The sequence below is a fragment of the Sinohyriopsis cumingii genome, unplaced genomic scaffold (assembly GCF_028554795.1).
Source record: "Sinohyriopsis cumingii isolate HCF-2022 unplaced genomic scaffold, ASM2855479v2 utg000873l, whole genome shotgun sequence".
Lineage (NCBI taxonomy): Eukaryota > Metazoa > Mollusca > Bivalvia > Unionida > Unionidae > Sinohyriopsis > Sinohyriopsis cumingii.
Window position 1 is genome coordinate 1,754,378 of NW_028315938.1, and position 17,857 is coordinate 1,772,234.

Genomic DNA, 17,857 nt, shown 5'->3' on the forward strand with positions numbered 1-17,857 from the left:
AAAATGTTATCTTTTCAACACTACTAATACTAGTAATTAGTTTTATGAGCCGTATTTATCGGTCTACGAAATGTACAGTGACACTGCACAGAAGCGATATTCTAATTGGATGCCCAACAATAAAAAAAGCACACACCTTCTGATTGGCTTACCGTTTGCACTCCAATCTACCGCCAGAGGAAAACTGCAAATTGTATGTACTATTCACCCACAGAGTGTAAATGCCTGTCAGACATTACCGACTTTATAAATACCTTCAAAATAACACGTATTTCACCTCGTATGATAATTCTTAACCATTATCCGCAGAATCATTTCGAGGACTCGTGTATAAAACTTCACAATGTAGTGACGTCCTCGAGTTGGTGGTGTTCGTCTCAGCTCAGGTCCTGGCAAGCATACCAAGACACACACAAACGCACGCGCGCACACAAACACACATACACACTCCAAACGCCTAGAATATAAGAGATAGAGATAAAATCTTACAAAAAAGACTATCTCTTACACCACGAAAAATTCCTGTGGAAACAAACAAGTATATTTATAGACTCGGAACACAGACCTGATATATAGGGACTCCTTTGGGTCTAACATTCCGTCATTTGCAAGTATACAATCAAGCTGAAACGATCGCACGATTTCATCAAGAAAGAAGATGGAGAACATAAGAGGCAGAGACGTGATATATCACCTCGCACACGAGCTAAGGTTTTGGCTCAAATCCATACCAGCGATTTTGAAGATGACATCAGTAAGCAAGAATCCAGACCCAGAGAGTCTACGTCAAAACAAAGGTCACCACATGAAAACTACTACCACATTCTAGAGACGGAAAAGCGCTCATCGAGAAAAATTATAACCACGGCCTACATGTTACAAAGTGAAGTTTAAAGATTTCAAGTACGACGTACCGCTGGAGGAAGCAGAGGAGTTCTTCACCAATTGTGGATTCTTTGTTAAACACACTGAAACGACAACGTGAAGCCAAACAAGACGATCGCTTGACACTCTCCATTTATCAAGACAGTCTGAAGGCCCCCCGTTTGGATCCAGTTTAGCAGGCCATCAGAATTGACACCTTCCAAAGTCATCGACATGATTCAACACGTACAGAAATCCAACGGCAAGTTTCACATCACTTTAATTTAAAAGCAATACTACACATGGCCCACGTTTCTCTTCCCCAAGGGACCAGACGCAAAACGTTGTTATTGGTGGACGACCATCGTATCATCAAGACTAACCACGTCCGAATTAACAACCCCGAAGGACAGACTTGTTTAGCCAAGTGCCATCGTGGTGGGACGAACATATACCGACAAGAATGACACGGTAGAATCGAAAAGAGATTGGAAAACTATTAAACGATCGGACCGAGCCAAACAACAAAGAGAAGCAGAACTCCTGTTTCAGCAATCGCCGATATCCAAAGACACACCCTATGTCATTCCTGAAATGCAAAGATTGCAAGACATCTTGGGTCCACGAAAAACCTTGAAAGTACACCCTCAAGAGGTGCGCGGACCACTATTGTTTCCAGGCAACAATTTCAAAGACGGAAAATACATTCATGTCTATCATCACGATGAACATTTCGATGCCATTACCAGTTTCGCCCCATTCCTGGGATACATTTGTTAATGTGAGAAATATGACAATGCCTTTAGCAATCGAGAGCAATACAAGCATTGTGGATCGAAATGTGAGGAATGTTTAGCCCCTAGACCCTTTTTGAAGGACAACAGCGAGTGCATTGTCCAACTTGTCAGCGCACTTATGTCAGCCCTGCCTGTTACCAATAACATCTGAAGACGCAAGGATCACAGCAGAAAAGTGCCTGCCAACTCTTGAGATTGTGCCCTTCTTGTGGACAAGGCACGCATACCAATAATGCCAAGCCTCACATATGTCCAAGAATATAACGATGTCACATTTTTCACCAAAACGTGGACTTGGAACACGAATGCTACACTCAGAAAAACATACCAAATATCAAGAGGAAGATGAAAGAACAGAGGAAATTTCATCAATGTCTATTTCGAACGCATGCAAGAAAATAGCATTTACATTCCTATTTTCTGCGTGGTTCATCGAGAGTTTGCGAAGTGCATCCAAGAACGTATCTTTAGTCATTGCCCTCACTCTAGCAACATTCCTGAATGATGGCGATGAGACATGGAGTCAAAAGGACATCGAACGTTACGAAGATTGCCATCGCCATGCCACGGTGATGGCTCACAGTTTATCGGGATACGATGGGCAATGTCTTCGCTGATGCTATACGGAACAAAGTACCGAACGTCCAAGCGTCACTTTGAACCGAGCCAAAATCATTTCCATGCAAGTGGGACATATGCAGCTTAAAGATTCGATGTGTGATTTGGCCATGCCATGTAGCCGAAGGCATAAAAGGCTTGGAATGAGAGAATTGGTCAAAGGCTATTTTTCCGCATTTTTTTAATAACATATCCAATCAACACTCCGTTCTACGCCATTTGCATGATGCTCACTATTTAGACCACGACAACATCTGTACCGAATAATGAGAAACTTTCTATGCTTGGTACCACACTCACGACTCTGACGACTTCGACTTTCAGGAAGAAATATTAAAGTATTTTCTTTCCGACGTGGACATTTTACGGTGTTGCTGTGGAAAATATCGCGAATTATTCTTGGGGAATGGAGGGATCGATCCTTTGAAAGAAGTCTACATAATTGCCAACGCGTCTTCCGTGGCGTACCGACAACGATTCATGCCCGAAAACACCCTAGCTGTCATAAGCCCTCAGACGACCAATTTTGTCAAACGTCAATACTCGGTCAAAGCCCTACGCTGGCTAAATTACTTATGCGACAAGGAAGACAAATGGATCCTACGTGCCTGAAACGATGGAGGCACAAAACCATCGGAACGTATTCGGTGGATGGCTGGGCATATAAAACCCTCAGGTCATGTACGAGTTTAACTCGTATTTATGTCACGGATGTCCGATCTGCTACCTTCAACGTGACATTAAAAATCAGTTTTTCAACGTAAAATGGAAGACGTGTACCAGGCCATTTGTCAACCAATTGTTAAACTGTATGACATTACCAATTTACCATGACAGAAAAATACCACAAGGCTACGAGACTTAGAAAGGCATATTTGCAGACTACGTGGATGCATTTCTGAAACTGAAATAAGCCAGCGGCTATCCTTCCTGGTTCCACAATCGAGAAAATCAAAATAAATTCAAAGCGAAATACTTGGAGCAGGAAGGCATCACTTTAGAGTACATCGAGAAAAACGAAGGAAGGTAATAGTTTGCCAAAGTGTTGTTAAACTGTGTGTGCGGCAAAATGGCTCAACGATCGTCTTTACCCAAAACGAAGCATTTTAGAGAACCTTCTCGCTACTTCGAGATGATTCAACACAAAACCAAATACATGAACTACGTGGACGTTGTTCGTAAAGACTTGATCCTGGTCAATTACGAAGAACTGGACTTTGTAGAAGTCGACGAATTTCGAACTGTCATCATTGTGGCCTACATGACAGCCCATGATCGCTTAAAATTGTACGAGTTAGGAGATCGTGTGCTGACACTGACAGTTGCATCTATCTGGTTCAAAGTCATCCTGCCATGGAATGAGACCGCTTAGGAGCCTGGATGAACGAGCATCCCAACGAGAAGATTCTAGGTTTTGCTCGTGGCGGTCCTAAACATTACGGCTACGAATACCGGGACCCACAAAGAGAAGTGCAAACCGAGTGTAACGTGAAAGGATTGACTCTCATTTATCGCACCAGTCAAATGGTGAACTTTGGGGTATTGAAGGAAGCCTTGGAGTCTGAAAAGGATCAACATACGAGCCTCACAACGTTGTATGTTTATCCACACGCCAAATTGTCAGTCATCTTTTGGAAAAACTGTATAAAATTGAGTACCACAAGTGAGTGAGGATTCCCAACCACTTCACTTTACCTTACAGACACATCCATATTGTTCAGCATATAAAAAGGAAAACGACCAAGACCGATATATCATTGTGACTACCAGAATGTCATCGCCATGGACATACCTTAAAGACCATACCAGAAGGACTCAAGTGTGACTGTGCCAAGTGGTGTAGAGACTCTAAGAACATTACAAAATGTTCCTTGGACACCACACTTTTGTTACCAAACATGTTGTAAGTGACGTGTCTATGTTCCACTTTGAACATTGTGATGTTCAACTTGGAACACTGCGATGTTTATTTTATAGATGTACTTAATCCTTTGGCTTTTATGTATCTTTATGTTTCGTGTTGCATTTTAAAAATTAAAATTTTGTTAAATAAACGGGTCCTGAAAAAGTATAAAAACTAATGTCTTGTCTGTCTTTGTGTCGAAAGTGACATTCCCTGCACTATGGCTACCTTTTCTGTTCTGCTCCCTCTTCCTCCACTTTCTAAGTCATCAACTTAAATCGTGCCAGTTGGGAGGCCTTTATCTTCGCCATCTATTTAACATGTTAATTGTTGGGCCCAGTGCTTCAGGCAAATCTGAATTTGTCAAACGTTTGATCGAACATAAACATTTGATCTTTCGTCCACCTCAATGTATTGTGTAGTGTTACGAAGAGTGGCAATCGGCGTACAGCCTCCTGCGAAAACGTCAAGGCGATTCCATCGTGTTTGTTGAAGTAATTCCTCATAAAGACGACGGAATCGTGTCAGACATTAGCCACACTAATTTGGTAGTCTTCGACGACATGTTAGAAGACGAAGAAGACATTAAACTGTAATTTACGCGCAAAGGGCGTCATCTTAATATCAGTGTCACTTACATCACCCAAAATGTGTTTCAAAGTAAAGACCATCGCACCATCAGTCACAGTGCTCATTACGTGGTCTTGTTTAAAAGCCTTAGAGATAAATCGCAAGTGCAAATCTTAGCCAAAAACGTTACGAACTCCTTGGCTGACTCATGCTACGACGATTCCACCCAAACCCCATACGTCTTTTAGCTCTTGGATTTAAAACCATCGCCCACGATTATTTTTGATTTCATACCCATCTGTTTCACCACTGGTGCCAAGGCCGAGGTCCTGTCGTGTACACGTCCCCGTTGGCTTAAAAAATATCTATAAAAACCTCAGAAACTTTGGGTCTGTCTCACATATTGTCAACATGACGTCCCTTCAGCCTCATCTTCCCGTCAAATTGATCTGTGCCACAATTACGTTCTCGTGTCCTTGAATCCAGTCTCAAAGAAATCTTTCGATGGTTTAAGGTGACAGCACGTCAATTATTGCAAGGCATCATTCATATTCCTCATCAAACCAAACGCTTTTTTGACAGAAACAAAGTCGCCTTGATGCAATTGGCCCATCTCCGCATCGCCACTCAAACCAGAAAGCAAATCATTAAAACCTGGAGTTAGCGGTTCTCTAGTAGGTATCATCATTATCTCCCTTTTAAAATGGGATCTCAATGCCCCCCAATATTATCCCCAAAACGAAAGCCACTCCCTGTCCTGAACGGACCCAGAAGATAAAGAGCAGTGGTATCAATACCAGGAAAGCCCCCAGAAAAGACCCCAGAAAACAGCTTCTACCCACAAGAGAGTCACATCGGCCAGAATGCAACATTACATTCCCAAAGCACGACCTGCAGTGACAGTGACTGCGTCTCCAGTAGCCTCAGTTTCTTCAACTTCTCCGTTGCTGTTGGTGCCAGCCAAACCCAATTTAACAACCGTTCTCCCCCCTTTGGTGAACAAATGGAAACCAGTATCTCCAGGAAAGTTTCCTCCAGCGGTGACATCTTCCACCTCTTTAGCATGCTGCTTACATAGTACCTGACGCCAAAATCAAAGTCCAAGAGAACTAAGGTATGTTACAGAGCTTACTGGACTCATCTAAGCAAGAACTTCCCGATTTAGTCCGTTGCGAACCCATCCACCTCCAGTGATGCCTATCAGCAAGATGATACGACGTAGAGATAATGCGTGGCGACGCATTCCACTACAAATCGACCTAGGTCAAACAATGGGTATCAGTGTTTTGTGCTCCTGAGCACACAAATATGTCACCCCGAGACTTAATTTATCTTCTAACCCCAAAGGAAAGAAAAGAAAACAACTACCTCCTAGTTTAGCAAAAATATAGCGACGTGTTGTCCGTCTTGTCCAAAGCTCCTCCACATATGCGAAAACATTATTCAAAGCACCTCCAAAGACGTCATCGATAACGTATGCGAATGTTGTCTAAATGACTTGAAAGGCAGGATACCTTTCTCTCCACAACAAAAGGAATACTTAGCCAAGCATTGACAAGTTCTCCGCCAAATGGTACAAAACGAAATACCCACCAGGAAGCAGTAGGAATGATGATATAATACCGCGTTGCTATTTCAAGACCTTTCTTTACATTTGGTCGTGGCTCCTATGGATACAGTCCTAACATTACAAGTATGTTAGCTTTTGTTATACTGCTTCGAATTGGCATCTTACTCTTTCGAGCGAGTTGCTTAAGTTGATTAACGGTGATATGCTTAGATATAAGTAAAACCTTTGTCTAACTCAGATAGTTTTGTGTTATTGTTTTTTAAATTACGAGGATTAGAATTTGCAATCGCTTCAATACCGGCTATTATTTCATTTCTTCAACCATAGGTTCTAAAACTGCGGTGTAAGTGACTCTTCGCCTGCGGATTTTTTTTTCCTCTCCTGCATACGGTTGGACATGGAGGTCATAATTCAACTGATTGATTAAAACTGTACGTTATCCAGAAAGCGATGTAAAATATTCTATTAATTTGAAATTGTAAACCAGGCTTTTGCAAATAAACAAGCTTATTCCTTTTGGAATAATCATTAAATTCTATTGAAAATGTGAATAAAATAAAAAGGTGTAGGGTAAAATGATCTCAAATGACGCATCTCTGGGTGTTGCACCAATACGACAATACTTTCTACACGTGTACTCAGCAATATCAAATGTCTTGGAGGGAATTTACATTTTCATAATAGATAATTTTTCTTCAGGTTATTTGGATTGAAAAATAGCAATTCGTTTCTTTGGAATTATTGTTGTCCAGAATTCGTGAAAAAGACAATTCTTAAAACATTTATTTAGATGTACAAAAGCGGAGCATTAATTCTTGTGTTTCTACAAGGAACTGTAGACCACAACATTGAACAGAATGCATCATGCTTCATCGCCTACCATCTTGTATTCTTTGTCGGGACTCAAATTTGAATTCATTAGAACAGTTTATTATTAGGACTTCTTAAATTGTATTCGTAGATTATTCTTGGATTATTTTTGGACTTGATTCTTTAAACCGTAAGCTCTTGTTTTTCCATATTTACAATATTTTTCCAGGAATTTAATTTTTTCAAAGCTTGTTGTTTTAATTATTTCTTGTGTTACTGTTTATTCGATCCTAAACACGTTCCATACGAATTTAAAACTAATGATGTTTCATCTAGCTTCTCTGGTGTAATTAGTGTTTGCACCAAAATAGTGGAGTAATCTTAACAACTTGTGCCATTAGTATAGTGTTGCCATATAAGGGATATTTGTGCGCCACTGTTTAATGTTCATTCACTGATTTGGACATCTGTGTTTGATAAATTCTTGGAAAAATATCCAGTCATTTAAACGTTTTTAGACTTAATCTACATCGGTAATTTCAAATGCATATATAATTTCATATTTTTTTTCAGAACGATGAATGGCATGTGTCCATTCATACCTACAGAAGTGTAAAAGTGCAATATTGACTGAGAAAGTTACTTTCTTTTGGTAAAATGTGAAAACATAGAAAATGTGCAATTTTTATGAACTTGTGCATCTATGTCACACACACACACGCGCGCGCGCACACACACACACACACACACACACACACACACACACTTCATGAACCCTAATGTTTTTTTAAGGCATTCACCATAATGTGGTTCTTCACAACACTATATTGATGTTTTAAGAACCAGGGTCCAACATGCTTAATTATGACAAAATCGATATAGTGATATAGTGTGATGCGTGTAACGTGCAACCTGATAGCATCATGATGAGTATGCTTGATTACCAGAAACAAAGGGGTCCTTAACATATGACGTCACGCAGTGGGTGATCAACATTGTGTGACGAAGTGTTTTGAAGAAATGTGACGTCACAATAAAGTGTGGATCGCTTCTTTCAAGAATAATGTCAGAACAAAAAAGATTTTGCAACCTGCATCCTCAGTCCATTTTTATTCGCAAAAGATAATAATTCCCTCGTCGACGACTTATATAGAAGCTATGATGGGGTTCTAGACCGAGACAATAAAAACCCAGTCAAGGGGTTACATTATATGTTTCCGCACCAGGTTTGCCGAGGGGAGGGGAAGGTAATATATAATGTAACCCCGCGATTAGGATTTACTTTTCTCGGTCAAAACCCAAACGTAGATTCTTTTCCCACCCAACAATTTTCTTTAACGTAAACTATAATGTTTCACTTGTGCAATATAGTTCATGCGTCAATATTTACATGAGATGCATTAATACAAATACGTTAATGAGGACTGTGGCATCCGAACTACAGTTTTTATGCGTGAGCTAAAAATCTAACGAAATAAAACGTTGCATGGTTTCGAGGTCTAATCAAATTTAATATATGGATTTTGTATGAAATTAACACTAAATAGTTAATGTTTATTACACGAAAATGTTTTATTTTCATCCGATCCAATATAGAAAACTATATTGTAAATAAAGGAACGATACTGGACCCACACATCTATTGTAGTGTATAGTCTATTATAAGAACGAAATGTTACATGTAGCATAAGTGTCCGTGCTTGGGTTATTCACGGGTAATTAGTGATCTGTGTCACTATGGTATTAAACTATACTTTTATATGGGAAAGGTGAAACTCTTTGTGAATAATGGTGTTGTCCTTAACATTGATTGCAAAATTAACCCCGTGTATAAAAGACCCTCCAAGTACGGACCGTGGTGGATAAACATGTACTAAACTTTAAACTTTACGGATTCTTGGAAACAATTTCTGTCTTGGAAATACGGCAAACGCTACCGTGAAATTTGCTTATGGATTAATGTATTGACGGATAAATGATCCCTTCTGGCTGGTAAAATCATTATTTTTCATTGAATGGTATAGGTGTATTCTTTATTCAAATGGCGCTCAATGGAGATGCTTAACAAAATTAGAATGAAGCAGGTTTCATGTAACATATTTCTGGAACGCTGTTACTAAGTTTTCTGTAGTTGTTAAGCGAATCGGGAGGCTTAGAAGTGTATAGGTCTATAGTCTATGCGCATGGATTAGTGCTTTCTGTCAGTTCGTTTCACACAGAATTGCAAAGTTTATCCTATCTGTAGCAGTCATCTTTTCAGGTCAGCGTCATTAAATGTAGCTAACAGCATATATTTCTTTTCACACGAAGTATTTAAAACTAGTTACGTAGCTTTAGCCGTATTTAATGATGCTGACCTGAAAATGTATTGAGCCAAGCCTGCATATAGAATAAAACTGACCATTTTGTATGCAACGAACTAGCATAATACCAAAACAATCGACATCGCATGTGTGTGTCTTTGTCTCTCTTGAAATGTTTTTGTATGGTGTGTTTTCAAAGATGGATTTACCATATGTTATTATGTTTTTGTTATATATTTGTTGTTGGTGGTTTTGTTTGACTTTAGAACGACTACGTCAGGCACAGCATAATGCAACAAGGGTTTCTTTTTTTAAAAGTGGTTGTGAGCGCGTGGACGCCTTGACTGAGATGACCGGTATGAGATGACTAGACTGAGATACGAAAAGTAAGGTTAGCAAAACAGCGAGATTTCTCTCGCATGGGTGAGAAATATTAATATTGTTATCTCAAATAAAATATTGGGTAATTGTTATAAACTTTGACAGGTTTAAAATGTTGCTTTTTAATCATGTAATTCTTTTTTAATATAATGTAATACACACTTAAAAGCACAGAATGTAGACTAAATAAGCTACAGGTCTACTAGTGATTTAACCTAAATTCTAGAACAAGAAAACAATAGGCTAACAGGTTATCACCACCCTGACAACTTTCCGGCGACACACGAGTTTAGCAAGATGAAAGACGGTATTCGGTCCGCAGCGAACATTTAGTCTTTTATAAAAAGAAATTGTGAAGAAAATAACAAATGTAATTAGTTAAGTGGCGCCAAGGTTAGGCCCTGTGCTGCATATCAAAAGAAATACACATATCACATGTTATGTTTGTTTCTATTTTTTATTGAAAACGTTTAGTTGACCCCACTGAAGTGCAAGATTAACGGTCCTATAAATAAAAGGAGTCTTTGAAGCTTGATAACATTAAAAGAAAGCAGTCTAAAAAAACACAGGATGAAGGGAGAGAAGAAATTTGAGGATTGAGCTAGCGTGCGGCACTAGTAACATTTATGCTATTGAAACCATACAACGTAAGGTGTCCAGTATTACATTAGTTTTAATTTTCATGACTTTCCGGAAGCCCATAGCAATGGATAAAAATAAATTATATCAGTCTTTATGTAACGCTTATATGCTAGCATATCATCCAAAAAACCAAAACGATGTGCCAAGATGAGCATATTATATAGTGAAATAGTATCAAGAAAGACACAGATTTTGCAGAAAACGTTAACCATATGTCGCAAGAGCTCAAGACGATCTCCTTAGCTAAAACAGGATAACTTCTTAATTTTTGGACAAAACAAGTACCATGAGTTTCGAAAAAGGTTTCTACTCAGGATAAAAGTACAATGAACAACCGATTGATGTCTTGAAATGTCGTTACTTCCGAAACATTGCCTTCTACAAGCCACTGGCTACTTCGAGAAAAGCTACTGTTCAATTTAATCTGAAGTGCCAAATTGATGTCATAAATTCTGACCTCGTTGGTTTGTATTATTGGAAGAAATAAGGACTACTTGTTGATGACAGGTTTTGCACAGCTACAATAAGACATTCGGAAGAACTTCTTCCATGCTCGGACCGAATAAGGTTTGTTTTATCAGCCGGACGATAAATGTCGCGTCCCAATTGGTCTGGTGGCTGACGATAAGCAGAGTTCACTACTAATGAACATGACCATGACTGGGTAGCTGTTGCGCGTCACAAGCTTATACCTTCGGTGGTTGCCGGCTTTGCGATCCATCGCAATGGTCGTCGAAACATAAACGCTGTTGGCTCTTCGGGCCCTACGTTTATAGTCATCAGATCTGGAAGATACTCCGCATCAACAGCACTGAGCCATGGATCTGACTATGAAAAGTTGCTGTGTCTGACAGAGTTCGATACCATAATCATGTCTGGTATTGATAAATTGTCCAGCCGGTTCTCATGTTTACTGTTGATGGTGAGCCGGATGAAAAACCCAGGGTATCGATAAGTCATTAAAGTTGCCATCTACCATTTCTTTAAACATGATCTTGAATCTATCTCAGTTGCAACCGACGCTCCGGTACAAAGTGTTTTAACAGAGTGTAGAAAAAGATGTCGCCACTGACCAGGGAATTTAGTGGAATAAACGAGGCCAGACAATTGACAATGAGTTAGACAAGAAAATCTTGAATTTGCTGGGAAAATGTTGGCCGAAATATGGTCATGGGTGACTAGAAAATTACCCAACCATTGCTGAGTATATGAATATATTTAATTCAGATCACATGGAACAGGATATATTGTGTTGAGATCAAAACTGGTGTAACACCTATGTCAGCTAAAGCCAATACTTGCTTCAAATTGTGAAGTGTGACGACATGTGCTGTTCGAAAGCACGAAGCTCATACTTCAGCGTGATGAACGACGGATTTATTCCTCCTCCTTTACTGCTTGTTCAAACAAGTCAAGAGCTTCAAGTTCCAGAACGAGCAACAAATGAAGCCTTGCTCAAATTTCCATCCTTATTTGCAACTCGAGGTCTCAGAACGGAAGACATTCTACATCAGTCAGCGTACACATTTCGGACAATTCCCTACGATCTTTATTGCCCTTCACTTCATTCTGTGCTGAATGAAAGAATGTGCAAGAAATGCCACGCGTACTTCAGCTTTCTGATCATGCTGCGCTTTCATTTAGTCTTTCACAAACAAATAGCAGTTCCATCGAAGCGCATCAGACTAATGAGAGTCACTGCTAGAAGGCAACACGAAATGATAGTCATACTAGCAAATGCGGATAATGGAGAAAGCGTCGATTGGATTGACAAGAGGGAGCTTGATTTGGAGAGCAACTCCCTCGCAATATGAACATCTTACTTTGCCTTGGAATAATGGTAATTATGAAGAGAAATAATTCATTTTCAAATTCTTCAGATTTTAAACCCTTAGAAATTCTGTGAATTTCGTGAAACTTTAATGTTAGCAAGAATTAAATTGTGTGTTTAATTAACATTTCGTTCTGTTTTTGTTTAAAATTAATTAAATTTTTTAAAGAAATTATATAAATGTTTAACTAGCAAAGCCTTCCTTTTAAAAGCCTGATTAAGTAAACACTATTTTGCGTAAAAGATTTTTGTTTTCTCTTCACAGTTAACTGATTTATAATATAGTTACTTTTCAGTATTAAAACAAAATTGTGGGAAAAAGGAGTGGGTAAGACTTTTGTGATGTCACATAGAGGGGGTCATGGTTTCTGTAACGAAGTGTGACAAAGGGTGAGGGGGTAAAACAAGTGACAAAACTTGCGTAACGTCATATGTGGACGACCCCAAATAATTCCTCACCTTTTATTCCTACGAAATTTGTAAAATCTTTACATTATTCTCTATAGCCATTGTATATGAAAAAATGGCAGCAAATGCGATCTGAATTGAGTGTTATGTATTTGTCAGCGTTTATATTTTTATCTCGGTAGATAATTTTCCACAGCGTTGCGGCTGTGGGAACATTATGCCCTAAGTGAGTAACCCACTGCGGGGAAAAGCATACAATGCGAACGGAGAATACAGAAGTTGAAATAATCTGCTAACATAAATTTTCATTCCAATACCCAGGATAGTAGTACATTAATGGAAACATTCATCTGTTGAGCATGACAGGGGTATATTATATCAAAATCAGTTAATTTATTTTTATCTTTTAAGGTTGCTCTTTTGTTTCTTTTATTATTCTTTTGTTTTGGACTAGAACCCCTGGTCACGCCCTCCACTTTCGCTGGTATGGTCAGGCTAATATGGTTAAGGCAGTAAGGGAAATTTTCGTAAATTCGCTCCTGCCAATTTTTTTAACTTAAGGCTGTAGTGTGGCTTTTTGAGCTATTTTCGTTTAATAATTAAGGATATGGTTATATTTGTGAATTAGATGTTTCGGACTTATGTTGTTCTTGAAATAACGGAATGTACACATACTATCGTCACTTCACAGTATGTAAGCAGTGAAATTCCTGACGTAGACAAGAATTGTGATACAAAAACAACACCGATGCTCTCAATGTGCAAACATAAGAGAAAGTATTTCTTTCAGTAGTGCTAATACAAAACAGGTATTTTCTCTACGTGGTAACACTAACTGCATATCAACTGATGTGATACTCAAAACTCACTTATTTCGACTGCATGAACAAACTTAAAGACCTAATAATGTTTCCTACGTGAAATATTCTCAGCATGTTTTTTTTTTTTATTTTAATGTTTTTCTAATTTCATGGTGTTTGTTTCTGCAACAATATTATTATTTTTTTTTTTATCTTATATGTGTTGTCTAATGTTGTAAAGTGCTTAGAGCTTCTAAAGATTAGGCGCTATACAAAGTCCTCATTATTATTATTATTATTATTATTATTATTTGATGACCAGTAAAAAATGTAGCATGCAATACGTTGGACAAACATATCAACAAGTTTCTAAGAGAATGAATAATCATCGCTTTCATATAAAAAATGATAGAGATCCTCAGTTTTCCTCTGATATTTCAAAACACTTTAACACCAATAATCACTCTCTACTCGATTTTTCTTTCATGCCAATAGATATTGTTCATGGTGACATGAACAGACTCATAAAAGAAACGTATTTGATTCACAAGCTAGACACTTAGTATCCTAATGAACTTAATGCCAAAGCATTATATAAAATTGTATAATTTAAATTGATAAATTGTATATCCTTTATAACAATATAATTATATATTTAACTGTTTGTCTCTATTTTTGTTGTTGACGTAGACAAGATAAAAACAATCCGCCCAAGGCAGTAGACACGTGGAGTCAAGGCAAACTATTTTGAATTGCATCAAGCTATTAAGTACACCGTTTGCTTCTCAAAATTATCACCCAAGGAAATGGCATGCATTTGCACCGTTAGCATTATGTGCTGTCAAAAAATGGAAGTGAAAAACTACGTGAATGAATTAAGAGTTGGTTTGCACTAACTTTTTTATACTTTGAACATCCGTTGATTTGTCAAGTCAAGTAAATGATCTTCTTATGTTTTGCTTTGTCATATCTATCCAAACATATGTACCGTTTTGCCTTCACTCGTGTATTTTGTATTTTATGAATAATTTTTGTTAGGTGTGTGTGTGTGTGCGGCACTAAGTGTGTGCATAAAACTTGCTCCCTGAACAGCTTTTCTAACAATCAGGCTAATAATAATGATAAATTTACTTAAACAGGGTTATACGTTAGCAATAGAACTAATCTACTTTGAGGCACTCTTATAAAGGAACATATATATAAATCTATACAAACAGACACACACTTGAAATAAAGAATCTATATTGCTGTTAGATACTTCATATTTTCAAAAGAAAAGGTTTACGGAAAGTTTGGTTCGTCATTTCAATGAACATTACTTTAACAAAAATCAATAATTTGTGCTAAGTAAAGTGTACATCCTCCGTTTCAATACGATGGTGAACGTATTCTACATTAGTCGCGTGTCAAAGTAATATTTGTAAAGGATTTTATCGGAAAACAATTTAAGCTTACTGTTTTTTTGTGCTTGATTTGATGAAGAATCATATCTTTTCTCTACCTAAGAGACCCACCATTCATTTTTAATTTAGAGGGGGTTGGGGATTGTCGAGGAGCCAGTATAACTGGTGGAGGAAGAACAGGGGAAAACAACGTTAAAACTAATCAACCCACGGGAAGCTACAAAAAAGTTTATTATATACCAGCCTTTGACAAGCCCGAGACTTGAGCCCAGTCAGACAGAAGTTAGATCGCTATGATCGGTAACGGTGGTGGCTTTAGCCTATTCGGCCCACCAGGGTCCCCATAACTGTGTTAATGAATGCAGTGCAAATGTCAAGCTAAACGTAAAATAAATTTAACAGATCAACTTACTAAAATACTGTACCGAACTAGAATACTATGCTTATTGGTTCCCTGTGATGTCTGATTTAAATCCCTCACGTAATATTAACAATAATAATATTAATAATAAACACACGATGATTATGATATGAACACAACTATCATACAGAACTTTATGTAATATCGAGACTCTAGAGTTATTGATTTATTTTTAAATTTGCATTAAATCACTACTATCCACCGAGCCCCACACTAGGATGGCTATCAAAAATCAAATAATGATATAAATAAGACATTGATGATGGTGTTAGCACTACATCTATGCTGATGTTTGGGGCGAAAGTGAAAATTATGATAGCACACTATTGTTCTAATTCATGAATATAATGAAATTCATCCTATACCGATGTATATAAGTTTATGCTATAATGTAAGTATATTCTGAGTACATGATGTGTTTCATTGTTTTCTTTCCTGCAGCCGACCTTGACCCCGAAGGTATTGTTGTTTCTGGAGACATGCTGATAGTAACAGACGACAAGGCGAGAAAAGTCAATCTTTACCGACTCCATGATACAAAGTTACTGGCTACACACCAACTGGATGCAGAACCCGTTGGTATCTGTGCTATTAATGACAAGGAAATATGTGTGGCTTTGGCCAATGGTACGATAGAAATTATGTCAGTACAGCATATAGAAGGCAAAGGTGTGATAACAAGTGGAAAGAAATTGAATGTAAATAAATTATTCGATGCATGCCATGGAGTTGCTAGATACAAGGATAAAGTTGTTATTTCTGGTGTCAAACAGAACATGATATGCTGGAGTACCATGTCCCTGAATGATGGGAACGTTGGCACAGTTCATATGATCTGTGAAGGAAAGTTGTGGAGTCACTTGACAACAAAAGACAGCATGATGTATATATCGTGTAATGCTAGCCGTGACTCCCCTGACACTGGTGTCTATGGGTATGATATTGAGAATCCTAGCGAAAAGACATTTATATACAAACATGAGGCACTAAATTTTCCCTTTGGAATAACTGTGGATGACAACAGATTTTTATTTGTATGCAACTGCCTATTTCCTTACGACTCTATACATCATCTGACAGCTAAGTGCGAGCTTGTGACCATATATAGGGATGACATACCACGCCTTCCTTATGCCATATTATGGGACCATGGAACTATGTATGTCACAAATATGTTCAGGAATAATGAGATCACTCTGTACAAACCACAGTATTCACTTCAACAAGGTAATTACCATGTTCCTTATTATTATAAACATATAAAATACAACTTAAAATTAAATTAAAATTAAATAATTTAGATTTGTAATTTTCCAGACTAAAGTGTACATGTTGGCGACTTTATTGTTCTTAATTAAAGTATAAATAAAATATTATTTGTTGTTATACAAATTTGACTAATATATATGTGTGTAAGGTTGTCCATTAATGGTTGCTAGGTAATTTTTACCATAGTCATCATTACAAAACTTACATACAATAAAAATCAATCGAGGTGCTTTCATTATGACATTACAGCACGTGACATTCAGTCTGGTTTACACATATTGTTTTCGTCTACAAGCGTCAGCGTCCTTAAATATTAATTTTTTTAATATGTATATCTAGATGCGTTTCTATCATGCTCTTGCATGGAATATTTAACGACGAGTAAATAATATGCATTGAACAATCGCGTCCTCGAGAAATGTGTAATCAGATTCAAAAAGAAATCACACCTATAGATCTAGTCGGTACAAAACAAAGCCAAACCGCCAACGTGTCCTTCACCATATGTTTGTTCATGTATATACGGGGATCGTGTCAAAAAGTGTTCAGAAGTAGCGAATACGAACTTTGTATAGCATGATATAGATTGTTTCGTGTTAGAATGAGTCATAGGAGTAAGTTGTGGAACCTTTGTCACACGCTTTGATATTTTTGGCATCTGGCAAATACTTTAATAGGTTAAAAGGCATAATGTTACTTATGTAAAAGTGATGTAACTTTGGGTAAGGTCAGAGGTCATTCTGGGAAGAATTTAATTATGCTCAACGCGGTGTTAGTTTATAAAAAATACAAACAGAAACAAATACAAAATCTAAGATTATGTTCAGTTTCAAATGTACACTACATAAACCTTAATCTGCATTATTTACACATTAAATTCCTTCTATATGGAAAATTGTACTTCTAAAGAGCTCTTCAGTTAGTAGAAGCAACAATGGAACTTTCCCAAATGTATTAGCCTTACATTTCCATAAACGCTGATGAATTTAATACTGCTGCAGAAGGTAATACATTAGCAATGTGTATTAATGAAATGATGAAAATATGCTTATACCGAAATGAATCTTCATACGATAATAAATGCTGCAGAATTATGCAAACAAATGAAAAGGAGAGTTGTATATAACGCGTGGAGTTCTTGAATATTACTCTATATTCTACGTGATCGCCAATCGAAAACCCTTTGCTGTAAGTATTTGATTTCCAACAGCACATTTTTTACCTGTCAAAGGTTATATTTAATAAATGCAAATTTTGTAGCTACCGT

General features: G+C 37.6%; 1 protein-coding gene across 1 annotated transcript in view; it reads left to right on the forward strand.

Annotated features, from left to right (window-relative positions):
• LOC149773145 (uncharacterized) overlaps positions 1–16,643 on the forward strand; it is a 350,878-nt gene extending 334,235 nt beyond the window's left edge. The window contains exons 3-4 of the mRNA XM_089946717.1: positions 15,763–16,548; positions 16,639–16,643. Coding sequence (XP_089802843.1) covers positions 15,763–16,548; positions 16,639–16,643 — 791 coding nt within the window. The remainder of the gene's footprint in view (positions 1–15,762; positions 16,549–16,638) is intronic.
• The last annotated feature ends 1,214 nt before the right edge of the window (positions 16,644–17,857 follow it).